Source organism: Myotis lucifugus, unplaced genomic scaffold (assembly GCF_000147115.1).
Source record: "Myotis lucifugus unplaced genomic scaffold, Myoluc2.0 scaffold_12, whole genome shotgun sequence".
Taxonomy (NCBI): Eukaryota; Metazoa; Chordata; class Mammalia; order Chiroptera; family Vespertilionidae; genus Myotis; species Myotis lucifugus.
The window spans coordinates 2,497,237-2,511,441 of record NW_005871060.1 but is presented as its reverse complement, the minus strand read 5'-3'; the positions used below and the strand labels follow the sequence as shown (position 1 = coordinate 2,511,441).

General features: G+C 41.6%; 1 protein-coding gene across 1 annotated transcript in view; it reads right to left on the bottom strand.

Moving 5' to 3' along the window:
* Positions 1-14,205, bottom strand: part of CUNH4orf22 (chromosome unknown C4orf22 homolog) — a 520,196-nt gene that overhangs the window by 490,431 nt on the left and 15,560 nt on the right. Inside the window, exon 2 of the mRNA XM_006084529.2 lies at positions 13,231-13,361. Coding sequence (XP_006084591.1) covers positions 13,231-13,361 — 131 coding nt within the window. The remainder of the gene's footprint in view (positions 1-13,230; positions 13,362-14,205) is intronic.

Genomic DNA, 14,205 nt, shown 5'->3' with positions numbered 1-14,205 from the left:
AATTACCCCACCTCTCGTTTGTCCTGATCTTCTTCAACTTGACCCCCCTGTGATGGCTGCTCACTCCAAAATTCCCTCCCCCCCCCCCGCTGTCCTGATCATCTTCAACTGACCCCCACTGATGGCCTGCTCATCCCCAACTGGCCCCCCTGCTGGTCTGCTTACCCCCAATAAACCCGCCCCTCATCAGCCTGATCACCCACAACTGCCATCTCATCCTGGCCTGATCATCCACAACTGCCCTCCCCTCTTGGCCTCTAACTGCCTCTACCTTGGCCCTGCCACCATGGCTTTGTCCAGAACATCCGGAACGTCTCCTGGAAGGTCTCCCAGTCTAATTAGCATATTACCCTTTTATTAGTATAGACAGAGGCCTGGTGCATGGGTGGGGGCCGGCTGGTTTGCCCTGAAGGGTGTCCCGGATCAGAATGGGGGTCCTGCTGGGGTGCCTGGCTAGCCTGGGTGAGGGGCTGATGGCTGTTTGCAGGCTGTCCAAGTCCCCCAGCAGGGACCCTCACCCCATGGGGGTGTGGCCAGCCTGAGTGAGGGGCTGAAGGCTGTTTTCAGGCTGGCCACACCCCCTTCAGGGTGGGGGTTCCTGCTGGGGTGCCTGGCCAGCCTTGGTGAGGGGCTGAGAGCCGTTTTCAGGCTGGCCATGCCCCCCAGCGACCCAAGCTCCCAGCCTCTCCTTTTTTTCTTGTTTTCTTTTTTTTCAGCACCTCCTTGAGTGGAGGCCAGGTCTGGCTGGAAGCAGGTATCTGGGATTTATTTATCTTCTATAATTGAAATTTTGTAGCCTTGAGTGGAACCCAGGGCCAGCCAGGGCAGGTGGGAAGCTTGGCTTACTCCATTGCCAGGGAAAACCTAAGCCTCCTGCTTGTTCCAGCTCTGTGGCCGCCACCATCTTAGTTGGGATAATTTGCATACTTGTTCCTGATTGGCTGGTGGGTGTGGCTTGTGGGTGTAGTGGAGTGGCAGAGTGATGGTTAATTGGTAGCGGAGTGGCAGAGTGATGGTTAGTTTGTATGTTTCTCTTTTATTAGTGTAGATATAAAATCTCCACATACAAGTGGACCTGCTCAGTTCAAACATATGTTGTTCAAGGGTTGACTGTACATAGATAGATAGATAGATAGATAGATAGATAGATAATGATGATCCTTGAAAATAGCAATACCATTTAATTACTTGTTTGTTGGAGAAAAAGAGAGAAGAGTGGAAAGGAATAGAGGGAGAAGAAAGGAGAAAGGGAGGAAGGAAGAAAAAAATTCAGTGTATAGTTTCAGTTATGTTACAATATTCAACTAGTTGAATATTTAGCAATGAGTACTTACCAATATATAATTTGCAGATTCAGTGAGTGTATCTGAAATAATATTTTATTTGGTCAAACCCTTAAGTACATGAGAGAATAGCTCCATCCAGTATTTTTGTACATGGATTTTATTTGGAAAATATTGCATTTGAAATGTTTCTCAATAATTGCCACACAAATATTTGTTTAGAAGAGTTATAATTCTAATAAACATGAGACAAAATCAAGTACCTCATAAAAAAACAAAATAGGAAACAACTTACAAAGAGAAAATTTCAGCTGACATTATTCATACTTATTTAATTGGATACAGAAATTTAAGAGATTGGAAAATACTGCTCTTAAAATTAGTAAGCTAAATAAACTGTACATTATATGCATAGAATAGCAGGCCATCACTTGTAGTACTTATTGCCTATAAATCAAAGAGAGAGAAATAACTTATCTTTCTAGATGAAAGCATAAAAGATGATCATCTTGATTAAGCTAAAGAAGCAGGAAATGGAAATTGCCGAACAAAAACTAAGCCAACCAACATTGAATTGCAGTCCTATGGCAGATATAAAGTTGAGCTGCTGCTGAGAAAAGAGCTAGAGCATGGAGAGAAAGGAAGCCCACTCCCACTACAAAGGCACATATGTGCAGGGTTTGCTGATAGTTGAAGGAAGATCTGACACCTGAATTCTATACCCAGCAAAAATACTTTTCAAAAATAAAAGCAAAAATATTTGTCAACAAATGATAAGTGAGGAAATTCATTACTAAAGGACCGGCACTATTAAAAAATGTCAAAAAAAGTATTTAGTTAGAAGCACTGTATTCCCAAATAGAAAATTTAATCTACACAAAGAAATGAAGAATGCCAAAAATGAGAAAATTAGGTTAAATGTAAAGGAATATATTTTTGTTTGGAATCACTTGTAAAGATGATTATCCTAGTGAAATATTAGCACTACATTTTAGAATTTGTAACATATTTTGAAATAAATGTATGACATGAATAGAACAAAATGGAAAGAGTGAGTGGAGCTGGGGTAAATGGCTTAAACACTATCTGAAAAGGTTATATTATTATAAAGTACACTATTCTAAGCTAAAGACAAATATTACAAACTCAAGCAAACACTAATTTTTTTAAAAAAGCAATCACTAAAAATAGTTTAAAGAAGTATAAATAAGACAATCATGAAGATAAAATGGAATCATTCTAAAAAAAAAAAAACTTAAAGGAAGGCAGGAAAAGGCCAATTTAGACAAATAGAAAACAGATAGCAAGATGGTAGATTTAAATCACATATATACTTGGTGGAGAAAGGCAAAGTGGGGAATGGTCTCAACAACAAAAAAATCATTTAGCCCTAGCCGGTTTAGCTCAGTGGATGGACTGGGGGGTCCCAGGTTTGATTCTGGCCAAGGGCACATGCCCAGGTTGTGGGCTCAATCCCCACTAGGGGGTGTGCAGGAGGCAGCCAATCAATGATTCTCTCTTATCATTGATGTTTTTATCTCTCCCTCTCCCTTCTTCTCTGAAATCAATAAAGAAATATTTTTTAAAAAACAATCCTTCATCTATATACTAGAGGCACGGTGCACAAAATTCATGGACAGGGGTGGGGTAGTTGTCCCAGAGCCCAGCCTGCACCCTCTCCAATCTGGGATTCCTCTTGCAATCCAGAACCACAGGATCCTAAGCGCTTATCTGCCTGCCTACCTGATGCCCCTAACTGCTCCCCTGCCAGCCTGATGGCCCTAACTGCTCTCCCCTCCTTGTCTGATCCCCCTAACTGCCTATCTGCACTCCCTTCCTGGCCTGATCCCCCTAACTGCCTATCTTCTCTCCCCTTCTGGTCTGATTCCCCTAAATTCCCATCTGCTCTCCCTTCCTCTCCTCACCTTCAGACCCCAGCACAGGAGTGCTAAGAGCTTTCCGCCGATACCCCACCTCCATCCTGACGCCTCTTCCCCCCCACCCCCCGGCTGGGCGGCACCAAAAGCCTGCGCACACCTCAGCTGGGGGGACCGCCCTCATCCTGATGCCTCCCTCCAGGCTGGGCAGTGTGGCAGGCCTGCACACACCTCCTCCGGGGGGTCTGCTGCGGTCCATCCTGATGCCCTCCTCTGGGCCGGGCGGTGCGGCTGGCCTGCGTGCCCTCCACCGGCAGCTTCATGTCCCAGTGGCGCAAGTCCCCGCCCCCGTCCCTGCCCACCAGCTTCTGTGCACACGCAGCCTGTTGAATGGTCGTGACTGGGACACCCTTAGGACCAATTAGCATATTACCTCTTTATCTAGCCTATCTAATAAAAGACAAAAAGGGTAATTGACCGTACCTTCGCTACTCTTCCCATTGGCTAATCAGGGTGATATGCAAATTAACCGCCAACAAAGATGGCGGCCGGCAGCCACACAGCTGAAGCGAGCAGGAGGCTTGCTTGCTCCAGTGATGGAGGAAGCCAAGGTTCCCCACCTGCCGCGGCCCGGCTCTGAGCTCAGGAAGCAACAATGTTTCAATTATAGAAGCTAAACAAACCCCAGATACCTGCTTTCAGCCAGCTGGGGCCTCAGAGCTTAGAGCACCAGTAATGGCAACAGAGTTTCAATTATAGAAGCCAAACAAACCCAGATACCTGCTTTCAGCCAGCCACGGCCTCAGAGCTGGAGCCGGCTCTCAGCTCCAGTGACAGCTATAGAAGGAAAATAAATCCCAGAATAAAAAATAAAAATAAAAAAAAGAGGCTGGGAGCTTCAGTCACAGACCAGCCTGAAAATGGCCCTCAGCCCCTAACCCAGACTGGCCAGGCACCCCAGTGGGGACCCCCACCTTGAAGGGGGTGTGACCAGCTGCATACACCCATCAGCCCCTCACCCAGGCTGGCCAGGCACCCAAGCAGGACCCCAACCCTGATCCAGGACACCCTTCAGGGCAAACCAGCCGGCCCCCACCCATGCACCAGGCCTCTATCCTATATAGTAAAAGGGTAATATGCAAACTGACCCTAACAGCAGAAAGACTGGGAATGACTGGTCACTATGACACACACTGACCACCAGGGAGCAGACACTCAATGCAGGAGCTGCCCTCTGGTAGTCAGTCGCTCCCACATGGGGGAGCTCTGCTCAGCCACAAGCCAGGCTGATGGCTGCCAGTACAGTGGTGGTGGTGGGAGCCTCTCCTGCCTTCTCAGCAGCGCTAAGGATATCTGACTGCAGCTTAGGTCTGCTCCCTGCTGGCAAGTAGACATCCCCCAAGGGCTTCCGGGCTGCTAGAGGGATGTCTGATTGCCAGCTTAGGCCCAATCCCCCGGGGAGCAGGCCTAAGCCAGCAGGTGGTCATCCCCCGAGGGGTCCCAGACTGCGAGAGGGCACAGGCCAGGCTGAGGGATGCCCCCCCCCCACACCGAGTGCACAAATTTTTATGCACCAGGCCTCTAGTATATAGATATAAAAGCCTAAGCGACCAAATGACTGAATAACCAAACAACCAGTCAACTGGTCGCTATGATGTGCACTGACATCATATGACAGCAGATGGTCAATGCAGGAGCTGCCCTCTGGTTGTCAGTGTGCTCCCACAGTGGGAGCACCGATCAGCTGACTGAGGGGCACCAGATGCATGAATCACGCTGGCAGCCACAACCCAGAGACCCCAGTGGAGTGGCAGCAAGCCTACTGAGTGGCAGCAGGTGCAGCAGGGCTGGGATGAGCAGGAGTGGCAGGCAGCATTGGATTGCCGGTTTTGGCCCGATCCCAGTGTAATTATAAAAACACAAGAGGCCCAGCACACGATTAAATTGTGCACATGTAGGGTCGCCTAGGCCTAGCCTGCCATCAGGGCCATGTCCACTGCCCCGAGACGCCTTGCATGCTCTGTAGACGCTGTTGACGCCCCGCCCCGCCCATCGGGAGAGCCGCTGCTCATTTGGTCGTGACATCGTTATGGTGTCACGACCACAGGCCTTTTATGATATAGATAAATGGTTAAAATAGATCAATTACAGGCAGTGCTTAAAAGCAGGGGTGGGCAAACTTTTTGACTCGAGGGCCACAATGGGTTCTTAAACTGGACCAGAGGGCCGGAACAAAAGCATGGATGGAGTGTTTGTGTGAACTAATATAAATTCAAAGTGAACATCATTACATAAAAGGGTATGGTCTTTTTTTTTTTTTAGTTTTATTCATTTCAAACGGGCCAGATCCGCCCCGCGGGCCGTAGTTTGTCCACCACTGGCTTAAAGACTAGATTTAAAAAACAAGATTAAATGCATGCTGTCTATAAAGAAATCCAACATAAATATATTAATATAAGTAAGCTAAAAGTAAAATGATTGAAAATATGCCATGCAAATACTATTTAAAAACTCAAGTGACTATCTGAATAACAAAAGAAGTAAACTTCTGAAAAAGAAATTATTACCAGGGATAAAAGAGGATGTTAAATAAATGATAAAAATTTTAAAAAAATAAATGATAAAGTGATCAATTCTTCAAGAAGCTATAAAAATTATCAAGTTTATGCATCCAACATTAGAGCATCAAAATGCATAAAGCAAAAATAGATAAACTGAAAAGATGTACAGAAAATTCCATAATTATAGTTGGAGGTGGCAACACTCATCTCTAAGTAACACAGAAAAAGTAGACACAAAATCAGTAAGGATCCAGAAAGCCCGGAAACACTATCAAGCAACTTGACTTAATTTACTGTTTTAGAATATTCCACCTAAAATAGCAGAATACACATTCTTTTTAATTGCACTTAGAACATTCACCTACATAGACCATAACTGGAATAAAATACAGATCTCAACAAATGTCAAAATAATGAAATCATATAGAGTATATTCTCATTTCATAAAAGAATTTCACTAGAAATTAATATCAAAAAGATATTTTAAAAATCTGTAATATTTGGGAGATAACAACTTCAAAATAATGTGTGGGTCACAAAGAAAATTTTAAAATCTTTTGAATTGAATAAAAAAAATCAAAGTTTCTGTAATCACCTAAAACAGTACTGAGAGGGAAATATATCACACTAAAAGTTTATATTAGAAAAGAAGAAATGTCTAAAGTCAATATCTAAGGTTCTACCTTAAGACACTAGAAAAAGAAAAAAACTAAAACAAATGCAATCTTAAGGAAATAAAGTTAAGAGCAGAAATCAGTGAAACAGAAAACAGAAAAACACTACAGAAAAATTGTTAAATCCCAAGGATGGTTTTTGAAAAGATCAATAAAATTATTAAATCTCGCCCTAACCGGTTTGACTCAATGGCTAGAGTGTCGGCCTGCGGACTCAAGGGTCCCAGGTTTGATTCCAGTCAAGGGAATGTACTTTGGTTGCGGGCACATACCCAGTAGAGAGTGTGCAGGAGGCAGCTGATTGATGTTTCTCTCTCATCGATGTTTCCAACTTTCTATCCCTCTCCCTTCCTCTCTGTAAAAAATCAATAAAGTATATTTTAAAAAATTATTAAATCTCTATATAGTTAGATGAAGATCAATTTACTAGTATGAAAAAGGGAATATCCTTATGGATCCTACATATATTTAAATGATATAACAAATTATTGTGAATTTATTATGCCTATATATTTGATAAACAATTAAATGAACAAATTCTTTGAAAGATACAAACTACAAAAGCTTAATCAGAAAGAAAAAAAATAACTTGAATTTCCCTATTATATCCTTAAGGAATTAAATTTGTAGTTAACAACCTTTTCACTGGTTGAAAACTCCAGGATTAGAAGGTTTCACTGGTAACCTCTACCAAACAATTAAGGAAAAATAATATTAACTCGACACAAATACTTTCAGAATGTTTGAAAGATCAATTAAAACTTCACAAAGCATTTTATGAGAACAAAATCACCCTGATATGAGAAAAAGACGTTAAAAACAAAGAATACTGAAGACAAATACATTTCATAAAAATGGAAGCAAATATCTTGAAAAAAATATTGGCAAATTAAATATATATATATATATATATCAGTCATGCCTTAAGGTGAGCCTTCATATATATATATATATATATATATATATATATATATATATATATATATATATGAAAAAGAAAGAAAACAAACTTCAAAACATTTTTTTAAAAGAAACAAAGTTGGAGGAATCCTATTACCTATTTTTAAAACCTAATAACAATGTGTTGTTCACAAAATGATAGACACATAGGTCAATGGAATAGAATAGAAAATCCATAAGAAACAGACCCACACATATATGGACAATTGGTAATTGACAAAAGTACTTCAAAATCCAATGGAGAAAAGATGGTCTTTCAACAAATAAATGTCAACAACTGGAAATCCAAATTTAAAATAAAATCCTTTCACTCTTACCTTGCAAAATACACAAAATATAATTCAAATGAATTATGAAAGGTCCCAGGTTCAATTCCGGTCAAGGGCATGTACCTTGGTTGCGTGCACATCCCCAGTAGGGGGTGTGCAGGAGGCAGCTGAATCGATGTTTCTCTCTCATGGATGTTTCTAACTCTCTATCCCTCTCCTTCTCCCTTCCTCTCTGTGAAAAAATCAATAAAATATATTTTTTAAAAAATTACATGTGATCTTGGAATATTCAAAAAATTCTTACAATACACATACAAAACTGAATGATAAAGAAAAATTGATAACTTGAATTTCATCATAATTATAATTTTCTACTATTTGAAACATAGTGTTAAGAAAATTTAAAAAATAACACTGCACAGAGAGGAATAAAATATTTTCAAAATGTGTATTGGGCAAAGAACTTGTAATTAGAATATACAGAGAGCACTTATAATCAATAAGAAGACATTTCACCAAAGAAGAGATATGATGGCAAACTAGAGGCCCGGTGCACGGATTTATGCACCTGTGGGGTCCCTCAGCCTGGCCTGTGGGGATTGGACCAAATCCGGCTCTCCGACATCCCCCAGGGGATCCCAGATTGTGAGAAAGCAGCTCTTGGGTGACACACCCCGGAATAAGGCTCCCTCCTCTCTGGTTCTGAGTGTGTCACCTGAGAACTGCACCTGCCAAGTCACTGCAGTTCAGCAGCTCCTGCATTGAGCATCTTTCCCCTGGTATTCAGTGCGCGTCATAGCTACCAGTCAGATGGTTGAATGGTTGTACGGTCGCTTGGGCTTTTTTATATAGAGATAAGCACATGAAAGGGTGCTAAGCATCTTCGGTCAATAGGGAACTACACTGACAGTCTTGACAAAAGTATTAGCAGCTACACTACTCCCATCCCTTCTTTCCTCCTTTATAGCCTCTGCCTTGTGGCTACTACATCCAGCTGGCATGAACCTCAATGGAGGAGAGATGAGAGATGAGGTTTACATCACAGTGAAAACAGAGATGGTTATGAAGCAAAGGTTGAGGAAACAGGAGAATGAAGAACCTGGCCACCACCACCACCACCAACAACCAAGTAACTATGGAAATGAGTGGCCTCTCGCTGGCACAGAGACAAAAGCTTCAGTAAGGGAACAGGTGCAAATTAAAACAAAGAGATAGGAGAATGATTTGTGAAAGAAGTATCATAGAATTGAGGCAAAATGGATGTGTCTGTCTTCATACTCCTTTCTGTCTGATTAACTCTGACTTATTCTTGAAGAGTAAATTTAGCAGTCATGCCTTAAGGCAAGCCTTCTCTGCTCTTCACAGCCCCCCAAATCCTGACATAGTACTACTTCAGGGGGTCACCCCAGCACCTATGACAACATCTATTATTTTCTGTTGGAATTGCCTTTTTATTGAGATATAATTCACCTACAATAAAATTCAAACTTTTAAGGTATACAATGGTTCCTAGTACATTTACAAAGTTGTGAAATCATCATTAATATCTAATTCCAGAACATCTTATCATCCCCAAAAGAATCCCCATACCTGGTAGCAGTCATTCTCTGTTCACTCTTCCTTCAAACCACAAATCTACTTTCTGTCTATAGAAATTTACTTATTCTGGACATTTTAAATAATGGAACTATACAATACATAGCCTTTTGTCTGGCTTCCTTTGCTTAGCCTAATGTGTTCACTTAAATATATTTCTTTATTGGTTTCACTGCTTTTTAAAATAATATTTTTATTGATTTCAGATAGGAAGGGAGAGGGATAGATAGAAACATCAATGATGAGAGAGAATCATTGATTGGCTGCCTCCTGCATACCCCCTACTGGGGACCAAGCCCACAACCTAGGCATGTGCCCTTGACCAGAATTGAACCGGGGTCCTTCAGTCCACAGGCCAATGCTCTATCCACTGAGCCAAACCAGCTAGAGCAGTGATTCACTGCTTTTTATGGCTGAATACTATTTCAGGGAATCTATATACCACATTTTTTAATCCATTCATCAGTCGATAGATAGTTAGATTGTTTCATTTTATGGCCACTATGAATAATGTTGCTATGATCATTGGTGTATAATTTTTTAGTGAATCTATGTTTTCAGTTCCCTTGGGTACATACTTAAGAGTTCAATTGCTGGGTCATATGGCAACTCTATTATCTAACTTTTTGAAGAACTGTTTTTCATTTTATATTCCACCAGCAACATAACTGTCTTTCATTTATCTAACCCTCAAATTTCTTGAGACTAGGACTTAAGTCGTATGCTAGAGTATCCCGTTCACCTAACATAGTGCCTAATGCAGTATGGTTGTCTATGAATATTTGCGAAGTGAATTACTAAATATCCAAGAATAATTTTCTTTGCCTGATGCCTTCTTCTAGAAAAGTAATTATCAAAATACCCCTTCTTGATATCTCTAACTTTCATCTATCCAGACTCTTTCCTCTATCAAACTATTTTAAGTAATGACATACTCTTAGGTGCCAGCACTTCATGAAATGGGTGCTCTCTGATTGCTAGAACAGATGTGATCTAGTTGAGGCTGCTCCCTACACATTAGAGAAGTTCATGTAAGATAATCCAATAGCAGAATCAAGTATTTCCAAGTTGGTACCGGTTGGTAAGCAGTCACATGTTCCTGCATATTTTCAAAGTGATCATCTAGCAAATACAGGCACAGGTCATGTGTGGCTCTAGAACACGCTCTCCTAGCCCAGCTGCCAATAACATATAATGGATCTGGCAGGGAAGGGAACAAAGTGACTCCCACATGGGGCAAGAGGAAACATATGGAGCCCACCCATTACAGAGGGAGGCTGAGAAGATCTGCAGATGAAAGGGCCTTCCAATTCTAGCAGCTCTGGGTAGGGATTAATCTCCCATGACTGGCACTTAAGTCCTCTAATGACTTCCAGCTCTGGCCAGTTAAAGAGTCTATTGCATAGAGTAAATATCCACTTTGATCCTCAAACACAAAATGGACATGTACATGGATAAAATTTACATTTTAAACATAACAAAACTCATCTTGATATGAAATAGGATACATCTCTAATAAAATATGAATATACACTAATTCCTCATAAAATCTCACAAATATCTTCTTTCCTGGACAAATGAGCATCTATATATATAAAAGCCTAAATGACCATCGCAACCGAACAGATGACCAAACAGGATGTGTGGGGCAACCAGGATGGCAGGGGGCTTAGTGAGGGGCAACCAAACAACTGAGCAGCAGGCTGTGTGGGGCGACCAGGCCAGCAGGGGGGTTAGTGAGGGACGACCAAACGACTGAGCAGCAGGCTGCATGGGGCGACCAGGCTTGCGGGGGGGCAGTGAGGGGTGACTAGGCCGGCAGAGGGGGGCAGTGAGAAGTGACCAGGCTGGTGGGGGAGCAGTTAGGGCAACTAGGCCAGCTGGGTGGGGCAGTTGGGGGTGACCAGGCTGGCAGGGGAGAGGGGCAGTTGGGGGCAACTAGGCTGGCAGGGGGGCAGTTAGGGGTGACCAGGCAAGCAGGGGGAGGGGAGTTAGGGGCAATCAGGCAGGCAGGCAGGTAAGCATTTAGGAGCCAGTGGTCCCGGATTGTGAGAGTGATGTCCTGGGGATTGGGCCTAAACCAGCAGTCGGACATTCCCCCAAGGGGTCCCAGATTAGAGAGGGTGCAGGCTGGGCTGAGGGGACTGCCCCTTCCCATGCACAAATTTTGTGTACTGGGTCTCTAGTTTATTGATATTTACAGAAGACTTCCTTGATGTTTTATGCAAGACATATCACATTGTACACATGTACTTTGTATCATTTCAATTTTGTAAGAATAAAAGTTAAGTGTAATTCTGTGGAATAAATTTTTGAAGCTTTAAATAAATTACCTGTGGTAAATAGAATGACCCCTCCAAGGATGCCCATGAATTCTTAGAACCTGTTAATATGTTACATTACATGGCAATAGAGAGTTGCAGATGTAATGAAGGTCACAGACTTTACGAGACCAGTGCTCTAACCCCTGAGCTATGAAGCCTCGGCTACCAGGTCACAGACTTTAAAATAGGGAGACTATCCTGGATTATCTAGACAGACCCTGAGTGATCACATGAACTCTTACAAGGAGAGCTCTTTCTCTGACTAGAGTCAGGAAAGATGCTGCAGAGGGAAGTCAGAGAGATTTGAAGGGCGAGGAAATCTTGACCCATTCTTGATGGTGGGGGACCCACGTGGAAAGCATAAGAAGGAATGGGCAGCCTGTAGGAGCAAAGACCAGTGCCCAAATGACAGCTGACAAGGAAATGTGATCCCAATCCTATACTCCCAAGGAGCTAAATTTGGCCAGCCACTTGAATGAGTGTGGAAACAGACTCATCCTCAGAGCCTCCAGGCAATAACTGTCCAGCCAGAATCAGGATTTCAACCTTGATATATTGAGCAGAGAATCCATCTGAGCCACTATACTCTGAATTCTGATCTACAGAGCTATGAATAAATAAATACAGTTGTGTTCTTTTAAGCTACTGTTTGTAATAGTGTGCTATGGCAGCAATAAAAATTAATATATTACCAAATATCAATATATTAAATTCCAATATTCTATGGTTCTGAACTACAATAACCACTAGAACAATCAATTAAAACTGTACATTCCCAGAACCAATTTATATTCCACTACCAAATGCTATCCTATTAATAAAAGCCTATGTGGTCGTCATATCCTCATCTGTGATGTCCTCATGCAGCAATGAGCTATCACCAGGAGGCTGAGTGCACACCAGGCGCACGCGGGTGGGCGGGGCTGTGTGGGAGTATGGGTGGGTGTGGCTTTGATGCTGCATGCGTGGCGCAGAGGCGGGGCCGGGGCTCCAGCCTACCTTTTTGGGGAAATCCATCAAGGAGCCCTGGATGGGTGGGCAGGGCCTACCTCTTTGGGGCGATCGATTATGGGGCTCCTGCACTGTGAGAGGGCACAGGCCAGGCTGGGGGACCCCCCATCCGTGCACAAATTTCATGCACCAGGCCTCTAACTTTTTATAATAAATAGATAGACGATTGCTACTCATAATTACTGGATACTTCTTAAAATGTTATCTAGGAACAATACACCTATTTCTAAGTAATTATTCTTTCCAACTTTTACAACTTTAGCATTCATTTTTAAAAGGAAATAGATAACACTTTGTCAAGTCTTTATAAAATTGTTTTACCAGTTTCATACAGTTCACTTTAGGTGTACCACTCCATAATATGTTCAATATATTTTATTAGATTCATATTTTATATAACCATATCTTAGTCACAGTAACAAAAGCCAGTGATCATTAATAGAGTTGAATAAATCAATGTTTACAAAAATGTGAGAACATAATGATGCCAAATCTCTACAGGTCTCAGAAGTACAACGAATTCTAAGGCAAAAGTCACTCATAACACACTTCAGGATATTTCAACTTCGACCCACCACAACCAGTGCTTTCAAATGGCAACAATGACAACAAAATGAGTTTTTCCAGGGGCTCTACACTTACTATAAAATCTAGATTTGGAACATGGATACTTACTTTTTCTGAGTTCGCTCAGCCAGCCTTGCAATCTCAATAGCTGCCTTCCTTGTTTCAAAATCTTCCCTTTTCACCACCTCTCCAGTCCCTCGGTAGCCCAGCTCCACCAGCTGGCGGGCCAGGCCTTCATCCTACAGAGAATACCAATTGTTAGATTTGTAGGAGAATTAGACATCTTATTTTATCCAGTGCATACTGATTAACTGTTTTAAATGAAATATCTAATGTATCACTTCAAAATGATATAAGATCTATTAGATATGAAAAATTAGAATTCTAACAATACTATACTTTTATAAACATCTGATTTGTCATCCCTTTCCCACAGATGTAAAATGAAAAATAAATCAATCACTAAGTTTTCTCAAAGGGATTAGAAGACAAAAGTCAGTTGTGTTTTTAATCAATTTATGAGAACAGCTGTAGATAATTAATAGAGAATCTTTAAAACAATAAAATTAGAGACAATAGTGCTCATACAAAAAAGACTTAAAAAAAACAACAACAATCGCACAGAAACAGAATTGGGTTGCTTTCAGAAAATTCAACATTTCAGAGACTTACTTCCTTGAAGTAAATTAACTGATGACACAGGGCATTATGACTTCAAACACAAAATAAAGAGCAGATGAATTTCCTATTTAAATAAAAAGATATTGTTTCCATATAATGTTGGCACCCATAAAAACAGAAAAGTAGAAACACAAGATGACCACAAAAGGCTTCAAATTGAAAAGAAATTTTCCCACAATACGTTGGGCCTTTATATTTTAGTTACTTTGAGAATTGTCTCACACATATTTGTCACTTGCATAGCATATTAAAACATATTGTTTCCCATAAGTTGAAGAGGTGTCAATTTATCTGAAGTTACTAATATAAAGACTAAAGTAGCCCTGGCCAGTGTGGTTCAGTTGGTTGGAGTTGGAAAGGAACCCTTCGGTGCATAGGTTCCTTTCTTGGTCAGGGCACATA